General features: G+C 40.9%; 2 protein-coding genes across 5 annotated transcripts in view; both read right to left on the reverse strand.

The window, feature by feature from the left end:
• LOC113068554 (gephyrin-like) overlaps positions 1 to 17,506 on the reverse strand; it is a 1,122,288-nt gene that overhangs the window by 220,244 nt on the left and 884,538 nt on the right. The gene's annotated exons all lie outside the window — the stretch shown is intronic.
• Positions 1 to 17,506, reverse strand: part of LOC113068550 (1-phosphatidylinositol 4,5-bisphosphate phosphodiesterase beta-1-like) — a 91,749-nt gene that overhangs the window by 12,005 nt on the left and 62,238 nt on the right. For both annotated transcript variants that reach the window (XM_026241295.1, XM_026241296.1), the window contains exons 7-24: positions 17,458 to 17,506; positions 16,585 to 16,685; positions 16,060 to 16,226; positions 13,922 to 14,068; positions 12,478 to 12,635; positions 12,028 to 12,110; positions 11,723 to 11,807; positions 11,286 to 11,460; positions 10,684 to 10,821; positions 10,534 to 10,598; positions 5,912 to 6,005; positions 5,740 to 5,824; positions 5,478 to 5,602; positions 5,037 to 5,191; positions 2,114 to 2,278; positions 1,933 to 2,032; positions 1,745 to 1,849; positions 1,490 to 1,605 (exon numbers count right to left, since the gene is read on the reverse strand). The exon at positions 17,458 to 17,506 is cut by the window's right edge and continues 27 nt beyond it. In XM_026241295.1, coding sequence (XP_026097080.1) covers positions 1,490 to 1,605; positions 1,745 to 1,849; positions 1,933 to 2,032; positions 2,114 to 2,278; positions 5,037 to 5,191; positions 5,478 to 5,602; positions 5,740 to 5,824; positions 5,912 to 6,005; positions 10,534 to 10,598; positions 10,684 to 10,821; positions 11,286 to 11,460; positions 11,723 to 11,807; positions 12,028 to 12,110; positions 12,478 to 12,635; positions 13,922 to 14,068; positions 16,060 to 16,226; positions 16,585 to 16,685; positions 17,458 to 17,506 — 2,113 coding nt within the window. The remainder of the gene's footprint in view (positions 1 to 1,489; positions 1,606 to 1,744; positions 1,850 to 1,932; positions 2,033 to 2,113; positions 2,279 to 5,036; positions 5,192 to 5,477; positions 5,603 to 5,739; positions 5,825 to 5,911; positions 6,006 to 10,533; positions 10,599 to 10,683; positions 10,822 to 11,285; positions 11,461 to 11,722; positions 11,808 to 12,027; positions 12,111 to 12,477; positions 12,636 to 13,921; positions 14,069 to 16,059; positions 16,227 to 16,584; positions 16,686 to 17,457) is intronic.

Consider the following 17,506-nt stretch of genomic DNA (forward strand, 5'->3'; position numbering starts at 1 on the left):
TATAACTGTATAAAAAACTGCAACAAATAAGTCTAGGAATAATGATATATTAATCAGACAATCTCTTTACAACAAAACAAGTATGTGACGAGTGGGGCGGGGCCGAGGGATGTGGGAACGAGCGAGGCCGGTGGAGTGATTAGGAAATGAACTACACCTGCGACCCACCTCCTGTCTGGAGTCCCACAGAGGAGATCGAAGGATATAAAACTGGAGCGACGACCAGGCCTGGGCTTTATTTTATGTTTTGCTTTTTATTTGTGCGCATCAGTCGTCCTTGAGGGGCTGATGCACTGTTTTGTGTTTATTTTGAATAATTAAAGTTACATTTGATTGTCAGCCGGTTCCCGCCTCCTCCTTCCCGATGATTAGGAAGTTTTTATTATTACAAAGTAAAAAACAAGTAACCGTCTTGGCATAATTATTATTATTAATAGAGACGTATTATTATTACTACATAGAGACATAGCTAAATCTAATGTAGGCTACAACAGTAGCTTAATATTTTGTCAATTTACTCATGTTAAACCGAACATTTATTTTAATGGGCTGCCATGAAGATCTTTGAGTGTCTGTGTTTATGACAGTTTTCTCAAATGAAACGGTAAATTCTCATGAAGTGACGGTTTATGCGTTCGTGTCCTCATATAGTGACACACGACAGAGACTACAAGACAGCGAGCTCCTGCGAATCTGTGCCAGTCACCCACAGAGATGTAGAATTTGCAGGAGTAATATTTAAATGGTATTTTGCAGTTTAATATTCACAGACACTAGTATATATTCGGCTACTGTCTGGAGCCCTGCGCTTTGACTTACACGGAAGCGACTGAACGCAGCTGCGGGGACCGAATATACTCGGGAGTCTGTAACTACCGGTACTACAGAGACATACTGCTAACCACTGATCTATAATATAGAAGCGGCTTCACTCTCTGTTGGCAGTTTAGAATGTGATGAGCGATCCAGTCATATATAGATCAGTACTGCTAATGCGTCTTCATTTCTTCTTCGCTGCTCTAAACGGGGGTTTGCACAACTTCCTGTGTTTGCAATGCATTCTGAGCAGCGAAGAAGAACCGTGCAGTGGTTAGGCAAAGCTAGCGGTCATAACTAGGTCTTGTTTAAGAAAATGGTATCGGATCGGTATATGGGTTCATGTACTCGCCGATGTCGATGCCAGAATTTGTTGTGGTATTGGAGATATTTCCGATGCTAGTATCGAAATCGGAACAACTCTACTTTAAACATGACATTTTGAATCAATATCTTCTAGTAAACCCAGGATCAGAGACATCACTTCTCCACTGTGAATAAATCGCCACACTGAGGCTGAGGTTATTTTTGCAGACGTCCACATGAGAAACAGTTCGGGTCTGAATAGGGCTGTGGTTGCACTGTCTAGCTTTCTGACACAGACCATCACCAGCACACACAGAGCCGAGGAGCTGCTGTGTTTCAGTGTTTGAGCTCAGTTAAACTCACTCACCTCTTCTCTGTCGGCCTCCTGCGCTCCCTCCTCCTGTGTCAGAGCCGCCAGCTGATTGGCTCTCTGCTCCATCAGACTGATGTACAGGATGGGATTGGACAGAGCCTCGATCACATCTGACACACCGACACAGACGGACGTTACAGCACAAACATCCAAACACATGAATACATGCTGAAGCTCTTTCAGAGTCTTAACAGTGTAGTGAAGCTGTGATTTATCACTGACCCTGTCCGATTTATTTGGCTCTTGTACCTGCAAAAGTGTCTGGGACGTAGTCCTTGACCTCAGTGTAGACGAAGACGGATGGAAGCGTCAGCGTCTGGTTCTTCTCGTTCCTCAGACTGATGTAATGATATCCTGCAGCCGAGAGAGACATGCTTTAATGACCGCGATCTGTCCTCGTGCTCTTTCACAGCGAGAGAAATCAAGCGGATACTTGCCGGGTCGGATGGCACATACTGGGATGATGCGATGGCCGATAAACTTCCCGTTGTCTTCGTACACGGCTATCCTCAATGACGCCAGCGTGGGAAGAACCACCTGAAACACACGGCTCATCAAAATCAAAGTGTCTGATGGAGAACCTGCCTGATGGTTCAGTGCTCGTCACTGCAGACGTACTCTTTTGAAGACCACCGGATCTTCATCCCACACCGGATTGACGGCATTGCTTTGAGACGTCTTGGTCTTAAACGCTTTCCGTTTGGTGTCCACCGGAAGGCCGAACATTTCCACCTCCACGTAAACGCCGACTCTCTTATCGGACAGGAACTGACCGGATATGATCTGAGAAAGACCACAGAAACCTTATTCAACACTGCAGAAGCTCCCAGATATTAGGGATCTAGTGACGCAGTGAAACGATTATCTGGATATCCGGGACTACCTGGCCAAAAAGCAAACATGTATTGAGTCAATCATATATATTAGGGGTGTAATGGTACGTGTATTCGTAACGGACCGTTTCGGTACAGGGCTTTCGGTTCGGTGCACGTGTGTACCAAATGACGGAATGCAATATTTTGTACGCGGAACATAGGTACATTTTCGTGTTTCCAAACGAACATATAAAGTGGTGGAAGTCTTCGCGTTCAGCGCAAATCCCGCCCTGCAGCTGATTCTGACACACTGTCTGTTTCTCAATGTCAAGGATACTTCCTTGGTAGGACTGATCCTTCCAAGTCACTTCCTTCAGAGGCTAGGTGGGACTCCTCTTTAGCATACGGAGAACACGTAAATGGAACAGGCTAGCAAGTGCACGTAATTGCGTCATTACGTCAGTGAAAAGGTCCGTTTGAATAACGCTGTGAATGGTATCATTAAATTACTTTGGACAACTTAACTAGTTATTTAGAAAATAAATGCGATGACGCAACCAAGTGTTAAATGGCAGGCCCGGTTCAGTTAACCATTTGTATTTGTATAATTTACAATATCAATACAGTAATTTGTACTGGCATTTAATCGTCAAACTTTACTTATATTTACTACAGTTATAACAAATGTTTGGTAACGTAAATAAAAACCGTTAACACTCCGACTACGTTAATGTTCGACATTTTTTTATTTTTTAACTAACGTTAGATAGCAAAGCTGCGCGCATAGGATTTTGGGTGATTTGAGAGTGCGAAGAGCGCAAGGATACACATATGCATCCTTTCCTGTGTATGGGATATCCTTCGAACGAAGGACTCAGTCCTTGGTTGAAATTCTGAGGATCCTCGACATTGGAACAGTCCTTCGACGGATGTCGATGACGTAGCATCCTCAAAATACTGGCTTCCGAGGATCCTTCCTTGACATTGAGAAACACCTACTGGATGCGTGCCGCAAGCGTCTCAGCTGCGTGGGGTGTCCGTTTTTAATTCAGCTCCCATGTTAACAGGTTAGAGCTTGCAGACTGCCAGTGTGAGACGCGCATCTCAGGCGCGGCTGGAGCGGCGCGGAAAACGCGTGCATGCTAGAAGTAGAACCGACGCCTATTTTTCACGCGACATGCAAGCGTGTTGGAAGCGTTTCCAGGCAAAATAGAATAGGAAAATATGTTTATATGTCATTTTGTACACAAATACATATTAATTCATGACACTTTGATATTTGAAAGTCTATAGGTTGACAAATTCATATATAAATGTAATTTAAAAAATTAAAAAATAATTATCGATTTCAAATATTGCACCTGTCAAACATAGTCTATTTTGACGTAAATACTGTTGATGATGTCCTTTAACAGTAGTCTTTATATTTATGCTCAACATGAAGTATAGATATTGTTGTCATGAAGACAAGAGCCTGGTCTGTCGCGGTCTCCCTGTCACCTACAGCAGCAGGCACGGCACGGTTCTGGTGAAGCAGGCCTACAAGCTGGGATTGGAAATGCTGCACTGTAATCATAGATATTTATTTATATTTTTCATTATATTTTATTATATGATATTGGTTTGAGACTGAGAGTATTTTATTTAGTGGAGAACTTAGCAGCAGTATTTTATTTCTTATTCTTTTTTTCTTTTATATATATTTTATTAAAAAGTATTTTAAAAAAGTGTATAGTAATAACCTGCAGTTTAATGTTTGCATTTCTTTCCCTTACTGTACCGAAAATGAACCGAACCGTGACTTTAAAACCGAGGTACGTACCCAACCGTGATTTTTGCGTACCGTTACACCTCTAATATATATATATATATATATATATATATATATATATATATATATATATATATATATATATATATATATACAGTACAGACCAAAAGTTTGGACACATCTTCTCATTCGAAGAGTTTTCTTTATTTTCATTACTATGAAAATTGTCGAGTCACACTGAAGGCATCAAGGGCTATTTGAGCAAGAAGGAGAGTGATGGGGTGCTGCGCCAGATGACCTGACCCCCACAGTCACCGGACCTGAACCCAATCCAGATGGTTTAGGGGTGAGCTGGACCGCAGACAGAAGGCAAAAGAACCAACAAGTGCTAAGCATCTCTCGGGGAACTCCTTCAAGACTGTTGAAGACCATTTCAGGTGACTACCTCTTGAAGCTCATCAAGAGAATGCCAAGAGTGTGCAAAGCAGTAATCAAAGCAAAAGGTGGCTACTTTGAAGAACCTACAATATGACATATTTTCAGCTTCACACTTTTTTGTTATGTATATAATTCCATATATAATTCCACATGTGTTAATTCATAGTTTTGATGCCTTCTGTGTGAATCTACAATTTTCATAGTCATGAAAATAAAGAAAACTCTTTGAATGAGAAGGTGTGTCCAAACTTTTGGTCTGTACTGTATATATAGTTCATTAGTGACTGCCCTCTAGTGGTGTGATCTTCAACAGCAAACAGACTCCACCAACTTTTACAAACATTTCTAAAGTGCTAGTGATAGAGAAAAATAAGCATGTGTTAATGTAATTTTGACTTGAATCAAATGTTTCTGACACTTGTGTTTTTTTTGAGTACACATTTGCAGTACTCAATCAATCTCTGGTCAGTCTGAATGACACACTTTCCACAGCTGTGGATCTGAGCCCATTCCTCACCTTCACAGACAGCGTGTGTGCTACGATCCCATCCACTGTGTTCTGAGTGAACGGGTCAAACTGTTTGTCCGTCCGTCTCATGAACTCTGGCTTCAGTCTGTAGCCACATTTCCCGTTGTACTCAAATATCCCCAGATTCAGCTGCATGGGCAGATCTGCCAATCAATCACACAAGACCAAAATCAAGCACATTCGTGCTAATACAGCACCAAACCAATCAATAATTGGGATGGTGCTCTGTGACGTCACTTTACAGAAGAGCAACACCCGTCTATAGAAAAGCTTACATAGTATAAACAAACACATAGTTTAAAGTGGCTTTGGGTTGTCAGGTGAGTGTGACAGTCCAAGCTCAAAGGAGAACAGTCTCTCTCTCACTGCATGTGCTGATGACACTCTTCACATCTGCCTACAGACAGAACGCATTAGAGCTGAAGATACCTATGGTCTGGAAGTTCAGAGCCACCAGCTGACATCCGGCGTTCCAGAAGACTTGAGGCATGTAGTTGGAGGAGTCGACTCGAGTTCCTTTGGGATAAATTCTGCTCAGCTGCAGTTTATTATACCTGCGTGAAGGAGTTAAGTTTCTCTAACAGAGGATGAAAAGAGCTTCACGATTTTACACCTTTGGTTGAACTAAATTTCACTTCATTTGAAAGAATCTTCTATGCATCTGCAAAAGTGCAATAAACACAAAAGATACTCGACGAACTCCACCGGCGCTTCTTTGAGCAGCTCCAGCGCTTTGGTCTCCACAAACGACGACATCTCATAACTTCGATCGATTTCTGTGAGAAACGAATGAGAAAACACAGATCTTAAAGGCCAGCTGCTCTCTGCTGCGTCAAACACATCTCCAGAACAGACTGACTTACTTTTGCACGCCTCGAAGGAGTTGAATTTAACAGGCTGAATGTAGTTGACTAAGTTGGACATCTCCTCTGTGGCGAAGGCTTCATTTACCGTCCCCTACAGACAGCAGAGACACGTGTGACTCCAGCGCCGCACACATCCAGATCCACACTCACAGGAGTAACCACTCAAAACCAAAAGGTCCTCAGTCCTCAGGTTTACAGTGTATAATGTATATTAAACACTACAATATTTTACTGGATAAGCAAGCACTGTCATTATATATACATATACATAAGTTTGTATTTTCAACTAAGCAGGAGACTTGACTTGAGTAAATGAAAGGAACTGTTTCAAAAGTAAGAAAAAAATCCGGAATTAATTAAAATTCTGTATTTATTTAAATCACTGTGAGAACAACAAATCATGAATCCAATATCTCGTATGAAACCAAATGGTGAGATGAGTATTTTTACACCCTGCAATGGAGAGTATTTACTGAGATCTCATGCTGTGCTGCACAGAAAGACCTCTAGATGGCACAGTACACACACACACACACACACACACACGCACACGCACACACAAGCACACACACTCGCACACACACGCATATGCACACACACACACACACACACACACACACGCACACACACGCACACACACGCATACACACACACACACAGTTACACACACACACACACACACACACACACACACACACACTCGTTTGTTTTTGTGTAAAGTGTGTTCATCCCATAGGTGTAATGGTTTTTATTCTGTAGAAACTGTATATTCTATGTCCCTTCACCAACCCTACACCTAACCCTAACCCTCACAGGAAACTTTGTGCATTTTTACTTTCTCAAAAAAACTCATTCTGTATGATTTATAAGTGTTTTGAAAAATGGGGACATGGGTTATGAAGTCACCTCATAAGTCACCCTCTCCTTGTAATACCTGTGTCATACCCATGACATTATACAGAGTTGTGTCCTGATATGTCACAAAAACATGCCCACACACACGCACACACTCGCACACACACACACACACACACACACACACACACACACACACACACACACACACATACACACGCACACACTCGCACACACACACACACACGCACACACACACACACACACACTCACACACACTCACACATACACACACACACACTCACGCACACACACGCACACACACGCACACACACACACACACACTCGCACACACTCGCACACGCACACACTCGCACACACACACACACACACACTGGTTTTTATGTACCAGTGATTTTGTTTATTAAACAAATAATAATGCCTACAATATGCCTTAAATTAGACAAATATAATTGTGTGGAAGGGATTTTTCTGCTCATCTGAACACACACAAATGTTGCAAGCCAGAATCAATCAAGTACAGAGAGCGTTCACTCACTTCTGACAGTAGTGCATTTAAATAGAGCTGCGTTTCCCAAGAGTAGCCTATAATAAGAAAGCATTTACATTTTTGGAAAAGGCAGCCCAGAACAATGCAGAAAAAAACATTGGCTATATGTTTGATTTATTTCACAATAAACCTTTTGAAATTGTACCTTAGCTTGTGCAGTACATTTATTTAAATTTTAATGTTAAAAGTTCATATTGCTCATGTTCTATTCTGTATTGTTAATATAAATCATACACTCTCCGAATAAAAAAGTTGCATTTTATGCATGCAACATCCTATTACTGGCAGTCCCTTATGGCAATGATGCATGGTAAAGTGAACATACTGTAGTTTAACTCTAGTATTTGTAGATTTCCTCGGTTACTACTAAAGTAAACATAATTTAACCATGGGTAAACAAAAATATTATCTAATAAGTTGCAATTAAGGCATATTGAATGTTAAAATGCATTTCAAATACAAAAGTAGGTATTATTACCCATTGTACACATAATAATTAAATAAATTTCATAATCTAAATGTTCAGTTTAGAAGTATTGTATCTGTATCGATATCGATGATACTGGCCATTAAAAGTATTGGTATTGTATTGAAAACAAAATATGTGGTATCAACCATCCCTACTTGATGCACACATCACATGACAAATATGTGTATTCTGTAATTCTAATTCTAAAGAGTTTTGGTTTGTTTGGTGGATCAGCACCTAGAAAGGACCTCTACTGCCCTGAAAGACAGAGGGGACCAGGACAACTAGAGCCCCAGATACAGATCCCCTGTAAAGACCTTGTCTCAGAGGAGCACCAGGACAAGACCACAGGAAACAGATGATTCTTTTGCACAGGGGCGGATCTAGAAAAATATTGATGGGGTGGCGAGAAGGGGGCAGGAATTTTTGAGGGGTGGCAACATATGGCAGACATATATATATATATGTACTGAATTCAGTCACAGTTATCACAGTTTGATGATAAATATATGTGCACACTACAAAAGGACACAGGCTATCATTTACAAACTTAATCTCATGCAATCAATGTCTTGCATTTGAAACAGTTCATATCAGGAATAAGTGACCATAAGCACCAAACACTCACTAATGCATACAGTATGCATCCACATGTCATTAAGAGCATTATAAAAGATTCAGTGTTATCAATATGTCAATTTATTATAAGAAACACAAGACTTTAAAAGCCATTTCCAGCTGGGGAGACTCAACTGATTTTCTTTCTTTTTATTGTTAATCATCATCTAACTCAACCAGTCAAGAGCTACATTTAGCCTTAGATGTTATATGAATATGGTCCTGAAGCATAGGTTTTATTAGCTGACAATAATAATAAATAAATAAACATTATAGTTACAAATGCAAATGTACTTTTAGAAATTGTTTTTTAAAAATATGGTGTTATTGTTTTGTCAAGCTTAACTTAAACTTGTGTGATATTCCTTTAAAATAATGCTTTAGAATATATTTTAAGTATACTTTACTAAGCAAATAGCATAATCTACATATGATTACAGATTATTTTAATAAATATCAAACATTTAATTCAATTGTGCAATATAGCTGACACCTACATGAACAATTACAGTTGTTTTTATGACTATAGGTCATTCTCCTCAAGTGCGAGCGGTCGCGAGCGCGGATGGGAGAATGGAGGAAGTTTTTTTTTTTTTTGGAGCGACTGGGATGGTGCCCCCTTCAGGGAGTTGGTGCCCTAGACAGATTGAGTCAGTTCAGGAGTTCATAGCGGAATCGCAAATCATTGAGTCAGTTATGGGGATCGCGAATCATTTGAGTCAGTTCGGGAGTTCGGAGCGGGTTCGCGAATCATTTGAGTCAGTTTGGGGATCACAAATCATTTGAATCAGTTCGGGAGTTCGGAGCGGCTTCGCGGATCATTTGAATTAATTCGAGAGTTCGAAGCGGATTCGTGAATCATTTGAATCAATTCGAGAGTTCGGAGCGGCTTCGCGGATCATTTGAATCAATTCGGGAGTTCGGAGAGGCTTCGCGGATCATTTGAATCAATTCGGGAGTTCGAAGCGGATTCGCGAATCATTTGAGTTAATTTGGGGATCGCGAATCATTTGAGTCAGTTCGGGAGTTCGGAGAGGGTTCACGAATCATTTGAATCAATTCGAGAGTTCGAAGCGGATTCGCGAATCATTTGAGTCAGTTTGGGGATCGCGAATCATTTGAATCAGATCGGTAGTTCGGAGCGGCTTCGCGGATCATTTGAATCAATTCAAGAGTTCGAAGCGGATTCGCGAATCATTTGAATCAATTCGAGAGTTCGAAAAGGATTCGCGAGTCATTTGAGTCAGTTTGGGGATCGCGAATCATTGGAGTCAATTCAAGAATTCGAAGCGGATTCGCGAATCATTTGAGTCAGTTTGGGGATCGTGAATCATTTGAATCAGATCGGGAGTTCGGAGCGGGATTACGAATCACGAAAGATTCGCGCTCGTAAATTTTCAAATTGGCCATAACCTTTAATTCGTTGTTGCCAAGTTGGGTGGCAGCAGGGGTGGCAAGGCTTTCTTTTACGGGTGGCATTTGCCACCCTATGCCACCCCGGTAGATCTCCCCCTGCTTCTGCACAATCTGACTTTGCTGCAGCCTGGAATTGAACTACTGGTTTCGTCTGGTCAGAGGAGAACTGACCCCAACTGAGCCTGGTTTCTCCCAAGGTTTTTTTCTCCATTCTGTCACCGATGGAGTTTCGGTTCCTTGCCGCTGTCGCCTCTGGCTTGCTTAGTTGGGGTCACTTCATCTACAGTGATATCGTTGACTTGATTGCAAATTAAAACAGACACTATTTAAACTGAACAGAGATGACATCAATGAATTCAATGATGAACTGCCTTTCATTCTGCATTATTGAGACACTGTTTTCCAAATGAATGTTGTTCAGCTGCTTTTTTACAATCTGTATTGTTAAAAGCATTTATAAATAAAGGTGACTTGACTTTCAAGTTTGAACAACGTTAGGGAGAGTAAATTGACAACTACAAGTAGTTTTGTATCTCAGGTCCCAATCGTTGGAATAAACAGCTGTAGACAATCATATATCATGCTTCTCTTGCAGGAAGAAAGACTCTAACCCATGAAAACATTAACTGAGAGCCAATGGAGCACTCGGATGACACACAGCATGTAAACATCACTTCTGTCTTCACTTACCTCATCCATGGACTTCTTACTTTCATCGTTCTCTTCTTCTGCATCACTCTCTGCGTCTGCTTCTCCTGATCAACACACGACATGAACCGACATCACTAACCAGTCTGAGGTGCACAGATCTTTTTACATGCTTCATGTTCATACACTTACCTTTTTCATCGGCCAGACCTGTGTTATGTGATAGAGACTCTGTCGTTTTATCAATCGACTTCATTCCCTGCAATCTTCTTTCACCTCCATCGCTCCCGTCTGGATGAATGCTGATGTGAATCTCCTGATGTGTCGACCCTTTTACAAAAGACATGTACAGTTTATTACTGAAGACTTAGTGTCTGACCTGACCAACAGAAACCAGAAAAAATAGAGAGTTCATGGTAATGATGGTGGTTGGTCAGCAGGGGTCAGCGAGAGACCATCAGCAGCAGGAGAGAAGCATCTGTAAACTTGACTTCAGTTCACAAACATCAGCTGATGAGGATCCTACAGCATTTACAGACCACAATCTAACAGTTTCATTAGCTGTTGAAAAGGTTGATCTCTTAACATACATGTGAAGGATCTCATATCAGAGGCATCCTGAGGATGTTAATGCACCACTGGTCAAAAGCAATAGTGCTTTAGTGTATATATATATATATATATATATATATATATATATATATATATATATATAAAAAAACACTTAAATGTTCAAAATGTGGCTCAATTGACTCTGATGACTGCAGATTGAGGTGTTTTTGTGTGGTCCGCACCTGCGCTGGGAGACGAGGGCTCACACAAGCTGGACGTGTCGCTGCAGGGGTTGGACGTTTGCTCTAAGAGCTTCTTCTTGGTGCTGCCATCGGCTTTGTGGGAATTCTTCTTATTCTTGATGAGGATCTTGCCCATCAAGTCCACAGGGCTCGGAAGAGGAACACCAGCCTCCAACTGCACACACCAGAAAGATCCAGAGAAACGTGTCACTAACTGGACAGTGATTGTCTCCAAATGACCATTTTATAGGTTACTATTACTATTAATCTTTTTCTTTCTGTAAATACATATGTGCACTATTTGTAAGCAGCCTAGCTGTAACTGCTTTGGCAATACATATTGTGTGTTGTGTGTTGTGTGTGTGTGTGTGTGTGTGTGTGAGTGTGTGAGTGTGTGTGTGTGTGAGTGTGTGTGTTGATATCTGTTTTTCACTCACAGGGTATTTCTCCAGTGTGTCTGTGAGCAATGCGTCTCCAAATATTGATCGGCAATACTCGGCCATCTTTGCCTGCTGTTTGGGACTGAACACAGTAAGAGCATGAGACAATAAAAATGTATTGTTAGAGGTTTAGAACAAACCCTGGGCAGAATGTTAGAAAAACATCTCCACACAGACAGACACAGATACGAAGTAAATGTTAACCGTAACAACATCCTGTGACTAAAGCTCTAATACTTAATCATTAATAATTTTTTATGCTGCTCCAAGAAAAACAAGTGAAAAGGAGCTTTGACACTTACGAGTCCACGTGATTCTCGAAGGACAGGATGACAGGGAACGGAGATGTCTTGAAGGCGCTCTCTGCGATGGCCTCAATCACCTCCTGAAAAGCCATCCATTAGTTTACATTCATGGAAATTACACCACAACTGAGCGACAGAATTTTACAAATTAGGTGTGCACAAACTAAATTGTCCAACGAAATCCGCTAACCCTAAAAATGTATTCTAATCCATTCAAATATGTTTTTCAATAACGTATGTGCCTCCTTCATTACATTTTCTCATAATCCTTCATGTTCCTCCTTATAATTCCTTAAACTCATGCCGTCTTTATGTTCTACTAAATCTCACCGCTGTTTCTCCACATCGCTGTCGAAACCATCTCACCCAGCTCAAACCCCCCGGACTGCAGAGTCCATACCTATCAAGGGATATAAATGCATTTTCTGTGGCACGCTGTCAATTTACCTTGAAGGAGATCTCTGAGGTCATGGTGAAGCCGTGTGTGATGAACGGCTCCTCGTCTGCGGTGCGGCCCTTCCAGCAGTCCAGCTCTATACAGCGACAGCCGGACAGCAGAACCTGCCGGTACATCTCCACAGACGAGTTTCCAGCCAGCTGACCCGCTGCAGAAAAATAACACACTGGACATCAAGAGGAGACTCGATAACAAACCTCTCACTCGTATCTAATGTACCATTTTTGCTGATGCTGAGTCATATCATTTGCCAAGTATGGTAATTCATACTCGGAAATGGTGCTCAGCATTTAACCCCTCCAAGTGCACACACACAGCTACTGGGGGTTCAGTGGCTTGCTCAAGGGCACTTCAGTCATGGGTATTAGGGAGGTAAAGAGCACTGTTCATTCACTCCCCCCCACCTACAACTCCTGCCAACACCGAGACTCAAACCTTCAACCGTTGGGTTAAAAGGCCAACGCTCTAACCATTAGGCCACAGCTGCCCTAAGACCTGTCTGATCTGATGAAGTTTGATCATTCAAATAGTGTTTCTCTTTCTTGTATATACTGTACACCATTTCACCTCCAATAATAATGAACCTCAGCTGAGAGCAAATTCAATGCAAAGACTTTAATCAGAGTGGAGAATGGTTTATGTTACAGAAATCACATATATTTTGATCTTTTGAGTGATTATGTTCTCTCTGTGTGATTGAGATAAGTGTCAGAACTTCATCTAAATTTATCTACAAATGCATTGGTGAGACATCTTGAGTCTTATTGTAAAATTAAGTATACTGATTGGAAGTGCTTAAACTGAGTCTAAGTAAAGTACAGCCAATTAGCTCAAAAACTAACATTAATATCACAATTCTACCACATGAGTGCAAATAATAACTACATAAGTGCAAAAAAAATTGCAGGGAGGTTTTTGTCCCTTCATCCTCATTCGTATGGTTAATTCTAAGTGCATTAGAATCTGAAACCACATTGACACCGGATCATCTGTTCAGGCCACAAACGATCAACACTGAGGACTCATTTGTGCATTAGTTAGAATACCACAAACATTAGTTCATGTTCAAAGGCTAAACATGGCCTCGAAGAGTAACTAGCTCTGATTGGCTGACCTGTGAGGTAGGTGTTGTGCGATGCGTCTGATTGGCTGACCTGTGAGGTAGGTGTTGTGCGATGCGTCTGATTGGCTGACCTGTGAGGTAGGTGTTGTGCGATGCGTCTGATTGGCTGACCTGTGAGGTAGGTGTTGTGCGATGCGTCTGATTGGCTGACCTGTGAGGTAGGTGTTGTGCGATGCGTCTGATTGGCTGACCTGTGAGGTAGGTGTTGTGCGATGCGTCTGATTGGCTGACCTGTGAGGTAGGTGTTGTGCGATGCGTCTGATTGGCTGACCTGTGAGGTAGGTGTTGTGCGATGCGTCTGATTGGCTGACCTGTGAGGTAGGTGTTGTGTGAGGAGTTGATGAAGTAATGTGAGAGTGGCAGCGTCATGTCTTCACTCTGGTCCAGCTTCTCTGGAGGGATGATACTGTTCTCTTCTCCGCTCAGATATCTGCCGAAGCCCTCCACCGAGATCTGCCCTGCACCACAAAACAACAATATCAGCAATCCTGTGCACGTTAGCAAACTTTAGACTGTACTCCCTTATGAAACTAAAATATATTGCAGTATATTGGAAAATATCATGTAATAAACCAGGCATATATTCTTATATGGGAGTTAATATTTATTTTGTACAATGTATTACAATATATTGAAAGCAGCAATCATTTGTATATTTTGCAATATATTATATAATATATGTATCATCAATATATTATTAAATGTATTCAAATATATTAGAAAATAAAAAGGGAAAATAATATATTAAAATATATCACAATATATTTTAAGAAATATATTGGTAAACATATTTTCCTTTCGTAAGGGCTGGACAGACCTTCAGACCAGTGGATGGTTCCCTTCTTTAAATACTCTATGTCAGCAGTGCTCAGCCCTGCTCCTGGATATCTACCTTCCCACAAGTTCTAGCACCATAACTAGAACCATCTACTGAAGGCTTTCAGGAACACTTGGATCAATACAGGTACGGCAGATCTACAGGAACAGGAATGAGCACCTCTAATCTACTTATAATTATTTTAAGAAAGAATGCAACTGCAACCACAAACTATCACAAGCATTTCCTTGTTAATATGAAATCATCACATGAGTTCAGCAGAAGTGACAGCTCAAACTGTTGGAATGTCAGCCAGTCGCTTTTCATTCCAGTCCATTTTCTTTGGGCTCCTTGGCTCTCAGGTGGAGTCTAGCACATCTAACATCCCCACCGTCCCTCTGGCCACTTTATGCTAATTAATCCTGCCATGCCCTCTGTAGACTTTCACAGCTCTAATTAACACAGTTCTTCCTCTAATGAAGCATCAAAGGGTGACTTTCATCTCAGCGGAGCGCTCACCTTTCCAGACTCGTGAGGGAACACCATGGAGGAAGACTTCATTAATGCAGTGCACTCAGATATGGAGACGAGGTTCATGAGGACAGACAGCATCTCCACGGAAGACTACAATCCAGCATCTTTTAAACATAAAGGTTCTTTGATGGTTCTTTGCAGTGAGTTAGACCAGTCATGTGACTTTGCGGCCATCTTTGAAACGCCTCTCAGGCATGCAAGTGCAACTCCTATCTCTTTGAATGGGGAAACATCATATTCTCCAAAATGGTTCACAAACTTTAACATTTAATTTTTTTTAAAAAATCTGACAACAACTGTGTCATAAATGTTGTGCCTTTTGCTCAAATAGCGTTATTAAAAGATCAGCCAGAGCACGTCTCAGAATGCTGACTGTCTATAGCAACCGGGACTTTACTGATTAGCGATTGGCTCTTTCATTCAGAAGGCAGGGCTTCCTGCAGCTGAGCAGCTATATTGAGCGTTGCATCCAAAACTATAAGAGTGACATTCTATAGTCTTTGATTAGACTCAGTAAAGAAGGCTTCTCTGATACAGGGCTCATGAGCTGCTACAGTATGGCTATTAACAAAAACATCTATTTTCATATCTCTAAAGGTTTTTTGATTTAATTTTCTTCTTTTTACTGTAAAATAGACTCTTTTTCCTTTATAAAATGGAAATGAGCCTTGCTATGTTTGGTGTATTTCACTGAATATGTGTGGGCAGGTCATATGTTAATGAGCTCATGGCTGTGATGTTGTTTCTGCAGTTTACCTTTATATTAAATTTAGTCATTTTGGGGAATACAAAAAGCGATTCTTCTTAAAGAGGTAAACAGACATAGGAAGTGCTCATAATACCAATTAGACATTGTACAAATAAGTGAAATAGAAGAATAAATAAAGAGAGAGTTTTTTTAAGTAATGCCTATTCAGGATGGACTGGAGAGAGGAAGTTTGGGATTTTGACTTTCACATAACATCAAACTCTCATTCACTGAACAGCAAACCTTCAGTTCAGCATCATCTGAGCATTTTAAATCATTACAGCTTTAATTCTCAGGGAAACAACAGAGGGTGGGCGGAGTCTGTTTGAGTGACAGGAGAATTCACCAACCTCTTTGTGAAAGCATGGTGTCAGGCTCGTATTTCTCCACCAATCCCTGTACTTGCTCGGCTTTAAGGGGCGGGAACAGGATCTCGTTCAGACGAGGGTCTCTCTGTCTGTTGTTCAGGAAGTCTGTCATCTGCTCCACGGTGAGGTACGGCCGGATCTTAGCACCACTGCTCATCAGTACAGAAACACACACACACACACACACACACACACACAGAAAGAAATAACTTTACACATGATGAAAACCAGCAACTGCAGCTGAGTCCATTTATGACCACATTTTACATTTTACTAAACAAGTTTAGTTTACATGAACATGACATCTAAATAGAGTTTTATATTTTGTGTAGGCTATATTTCTTAACAGTTTCCAGGTCTTATTGTAAATGAATCATTATTCCAAAAAAAAAGTCTTCATGTAACTTGCTCCACCTCTGAAACGACATACACAATTAAAGAGTGAACTAGATCCGTCAGTAGATGGTGAGGTTGGATTTTTTCCATCAGAATGCAGAAGGTACTTACATTTCTGAGAAAATCGTATCGATGTCGTTCCGCGGACAAATGTTGTTGAGTAGCTGTCGGTATACGTCAGATGTGAATGTATCCTGAGAAATCGTGTCATTCTGTAGGAAAAGACAAACAAATGTGAGACACTGCTTGAATTAGCCATAATCACGGACAATGGATTTTGGACCGAAGTTTTTCACTGAGTGGAGTTACTCACAACACTGCAGGAACACAAACCAAAAGGACCCACATCACACCTGCTTAAAGCAGACCCAGTACACTTACACAAAGCGGCTTGAACACAAGGATACAGCGTACATCAAGCATCCACACGTGTTTGTGTGTGTGTGTGTGTGTGTGTGCGCGTGCGCGCCTCAGATCAATTACTCAACAGAATACATCTAGAACAGATTCTACAGTAGAATGAAGCAGCATACAGATTCTCTTATCTATAAATATGCTTTTGCTATTGGTTATATCTTTTTTTTCTATTCTTCCTGTTTTGTCCTTTATTGCATATCGTTTAATTGTACATTTTCATTGCCTAGGAAATAACAAAGTAAGGATTTCATTGTACCTAGCACATATGACAATAAAAATCTTGAATCTTGAAGCTTTGCATCTACTGAAGTCTTCAGAAAGTGACATTAACATTTGTTAAGTTTCTGCTAGCACCTGAAGTGTTTTACAATCATTAAAAAAGTTAATCTGTCATCACAAATACATCTGTGATTGAAAATGAAAATAAAACTAAGAGCTTTTACCTCTTAGTCAAGTTATTCAATATGAAAGAGATCATGATGTGGTCTGTGTGCTCATGGTTCATTATGTATGACCGCCGCTGCTCTGAATAGAGTGAAGTTTTAGTAGAATGAACTGTTCTCTTACTCTTCCTGTTGGAAGGCTGCAGACCTCCAGAGCATTTTCAACCCTTCGT

This window comes from Carassius auratus, linkage group LG45M (assembly GCF_003368295.1).
Source record: "Carassius auratus strain Wakin linkage group LG45M, ASM336829v1, whole genome shotgun sequence".
Lineage (NCBI taxonomy): Eukaryota > Metazoa > Chordata > Actinopteri > Cypriniformes > Cyprinidae > Carassius > Carassius auratus.